This window comes from Haemaphysalis longicornis, unplaced genomic scaffold (genome assembly GCF_048455015.1).
Source record: "Haemaphysalis longicornis isolate Haplotype H1 unplaced genomic scaffold, Haemaphysalis longicornis Haplotype H1 scaffold_10, whole genome shotgun sequence".
NCBI lineage: Eukaryota > Metazoa > Arthropoda > Arachnida > Ixodida > Ixodidae > Haemaphysalis > Haemaphysalis longicornis.
In genome coordinates, this window is record NW_027526204.1 from 93,898,013 (window position 1) to 93,901,970 (window position 3,958).

The 3,958-nt window shown below is 52.5% G+C and overlaps 1 protein-coding gene across 1 annotated transcript; it reads left to right on the plus strand.

Annotated features, from left to right (window-relative positions):
- Window positions 1–633: 633 nt before the first annotated feature.
- Window positions 634–1,911, plus strand: LOC144159945 (uncharacterized). Its single transcript, XM_077691591.1, has one exon. It carries the CDS (start codon window positions 634–636, stop codon window positions 1,909–1,911), a length of 1,278 nt encoding a protein of 425 aa, XP_077547717.1.
- Window positions 1,912–3,958: the final 2,047 nt, after the last annotated feature.

Consider the following 3,958-nt stretch of genomic DNA (forward strand, 5'->3'; position numbering starts at 1 on the left):
CTAAGCAAAGCCAAATTGACAAACAGCAGGATGATGAGCTGGAGTTTGGTGCTTCAGGAGTATTCGTTTCATGTGGAATACATAAAAGGAAGGGAGAATGTAGGAGCAGATTGCATGAGTAGATTAGTGTAAGAGGATGAGGAAGTGTTGTCTCTTAGTGTTACGTGTTGTGATTGAGTGTAGGATTTGTAGTCAGTTTTTGTGAAGATTGAACTTGGTGTGTGATGAATATTGGTAGTGTAGCAGGACTAATGTAGTAGCTCAGTAGGACTGATGTTGTGACGTGCGGACTGCGGACTTTGTTTCCACGAACAGGCGTGGTGTGTAGCAGTTTTTTTTTACACAACAAAAAAAAGGAGCTGAATGGACGTGTTCCACGTCAGCTCTGTCTTTCCACGGCTCTTGTGGCGTAATTTCCTACAATTCCTCGGAAATAACCATGGCATCGAGTGTCCAACGAACCTCTGTTTCGGTGGACACCTCTTTTTCGAAGTCTGGACCCTCGCCCGGCCTGCAGCGGACGAGAACCCCTTCACAGGCGGGGCCGCCCTGGCCTAGGCCTAACCATTCGAACGCGGACCTCGGCACTCCTTGCGGCTCTCGGCGCCTTCCCCCTTCGCCCGGAGCAGCAAAATGGAGCGCATCGAGGTGGACGGTGAGTCTATCTCGCCCGAAGACCTAAGTGAAGCGGCTGGGTGGCTTACCAGTCACCGGCGACGGAGCGCCCGCGCTTTAGCCAAGCTAGGCCTCGCCTCGGGCGGCTGCTCCAGCAAGCCCGTCACTGCCTCCCAACCAAGCAGCAACACGTCCCGTCTAAACACGCAAGCCTATCGGTCGCAGCGCCTGTCCCGCCAGCCGCCGCTACCAAGCGAGGACATTAAAATCGTGCTGCGGCCCCGAGAAGGGCTGGACATCACCAAGATAAGCCAAGCCGGCTTGCGTGACGGAGTGTTGCGCTCGGCCGGAATAAGTTATGACGAGGCAGCGGACGATATACTTCGCACCAACGTCATAAAAAACGTCATTGTCGCCAGCACTCCAAGCATGGGACGGGCCAAAAAATACACGGCCATACAAGAGCTCCGCTTCGGGGACATCACCTACAAAGTGAGCGCTTACGCGGCGCCACCGGAGGACACTGTCAAGGGTGTTATCCACAACATCCCCGAATATGACAGTGCCGATGACATCACGCGCAGCCTCCTCTACAAGAAGAATCCTACGATTCTCCAGGCGAGACGCATGGGCCGTACTAACTCTGTCCTCATCGTCTTCGAAGGACCTAAGGTACCACACTATGTGTACTACAGAGGTGCGGAATACCGTTGCTTTATTCACAAGAAGAGGCACGAACTGTGCGACAGCTGTGGCCGTCTAGGACATCGCTCGGACGTTTGCCCAGCGCCCGACAACAAAGTGTGCAAGATCTGCGGCACCGAGGCTCCGGCGGACCAACACGATTGTGAACCCAAGTGTGCACTGTGTGGCCGCGATCATCCTACGGGAGATAAGAAGTGCCGCCAGCGGTTCCAAACCCCATACCTTCTGAAGAAGCGGAAATGGGAGAAAAGACTACAACAGCGACTGCAGCAAGAGCAAGAACCCTGTCATCGTCGAGGACAGCAGTGTCTCTCCAATGGCATTGCGTCGTCCCTGCTCAAGAACAACGGGACCGCAGCGGATCAACGCGGACGAGACGACTCGTTCCCGGAACTCTTGCAATGTGAGCATCAGAGCCGACGGGATGGGAGCCACGGGGCAGGATCCCATGACGTCTCCTTCAGTAGTCGACACCGCTCCCGATCCACATCGCGGAGGAGGACCCTCGCAACCCGGGGCCCAACAACCAAGGACGGCAGTCGCGATCCACGTCGCGAAACAGACGTCAAGCAGCCGGCCATTCTCAATTAAACAAGGTGAGCTGGGCGGATACGGTCTCCCAATGCAAACAAACTCAGAAAAATAATGCTTCCACAACCAACGCCTTAAAATCGCACCACTCAGATCATTCTTCCGAGACAACCAAAATCAAGCAGATGCTCGAAGAGCTAATAGCTGAAAATGCTATGCTCAAAGCGAAAATCGCAAAATTGGAAGAAACAAAAACCCCCTTCGCAAGCCCCGGTAGCGCATGCCCTGGTACCCAACCGACAGACCCGATCAGCCCGGCAGCGCAGCTCGCTACTGTCAATTCACAAACCGCGCATACACATGCCTCTGTCGTAGAGATGGACACTGCGGACTCCCCTCCCTCAAAACGTAAAGCCCAAGCGATAACCTCTGAGAGCTCTAATGAGGCCGCAGGCGCGAGCCCGAATAAAAACGTTGACGACGGCATGCTCCGTCAGTTTGGAGAAACCCTCACCGAAACTCTTACTGAAACTCTCAGCGCGAGATTCGGAGTGATGCTGAATAAGTTCGGCGAAAACGTTGATGCCCAGATTGCCAGCCTGAAAGCTCGAATAACAGCACTAGAGAATGGAATCCCACGAGCCGGACGGGAAGTGGGACCGGGTCCCATCAAGTCCACTAAACCCTATTCCCGCCCCCCGCCGGCGGACATCCCCAAAATTGCAAATGATCATGTCCAATAGCTCGTCCAACAGAAAAAGCAAAGCCAACACCTTGATGGTGTGGCAATGGAATTGTCGAGGATTCAAAAGAAAACGCGCTCCTTTAGAACTATTCATCAAAAGCAAGAATTCGGATGAAATACCTGATGTGGTCTGTCTCCAAGAGACAGGCGTTTTTGCCCGAATGTCAAACTACAAATCTTTCAATGACCTAGAAGCTGATGCCTCTGGTGTAACAGACAAGCAAAAACCCGCAGTCAGCACCCTTGTTAGGCGAAACCTCCCAGCCCTGCGGCGCGAGACCGGGGTGGACGCAGCGTCCATGCCTCACATCCTTGTAGAAATTATCACAGACCAGAAGTACTATGCCCAGAGCACGTTTATCCTTAATGTGTATAGCTCCCCAAAAAATAGTCATAAATTTAGTAAACTCTTCTGGAGAGCTGTCGAAATAGCAAGAGGGAACACACTGTTGATTGTCAGTGACTTTAATGCACACCATACGGAATGGGGCTACAATCGGGACACCATAAAGGGGCGCAATCTATGGCTTGATGCCCAGAGAGAGGGTCTCAGCTTGCTCAACGATCCGCGGCATCCCACCCGTATTGGAAACAGTGTTAGTGGGGACACTACCCCTGACTTGACCTTTGCCAAAAACACGCGTACGGAAGCAACCTGGCTAAATACCCAGGAAAACCTCGGCAGCGACCACTATCTCGTCACTATCGGGGTAAATTCTGGGGCAGCGAAAGGAAAGTCCGGTAAAAAACTACAGCTCATCGACTGGGATGCATTCCGCGCGCTTAGAGCCGAAGCACGAGGCCCTCTGGCCGCGGGAGACGGTACTTCTGAAGTCGAAATAACAAATATTCAGAGCTGGGCAGAACAACTTATAGCGGACACAAAACGTGTCACTAAGGTTATACCGGAAGAGGCAGAGCTACAACAGGCCGACGCAAAGTTGCTGCATATGTGGGAAGCTAAACACAGCTTACACACACGACTCCAGAAGCAAAAACTCAACCGAACCCTGCGGCGACGACTGGCGGCGCTGAACCGTGATATTGAAACGTACGCGCAGCAACTAACTCGGCAAAATTGGCATAGCACATGCGATCGCATGGACTGCGAAATAGGCCTTCGCAAAACCTGGAACATCTTACGCTGTATGATTGACCCCGATAATAGTAAAACTACTAAAAGAAACAACATCAGCATACTTCTCCATAAATTTCAGGGAACAAACACGGAATTGCTCAAAGCCATTCAGGACAGATACATTGGCGACTGCACCCGCGAGAGGCTTCCTCCGTACGTGGGCAACGAAAATGCTCTTCTTGACCGGCCCATCACTATAAGTGAAGTTAGGGGAGCTATCTTGG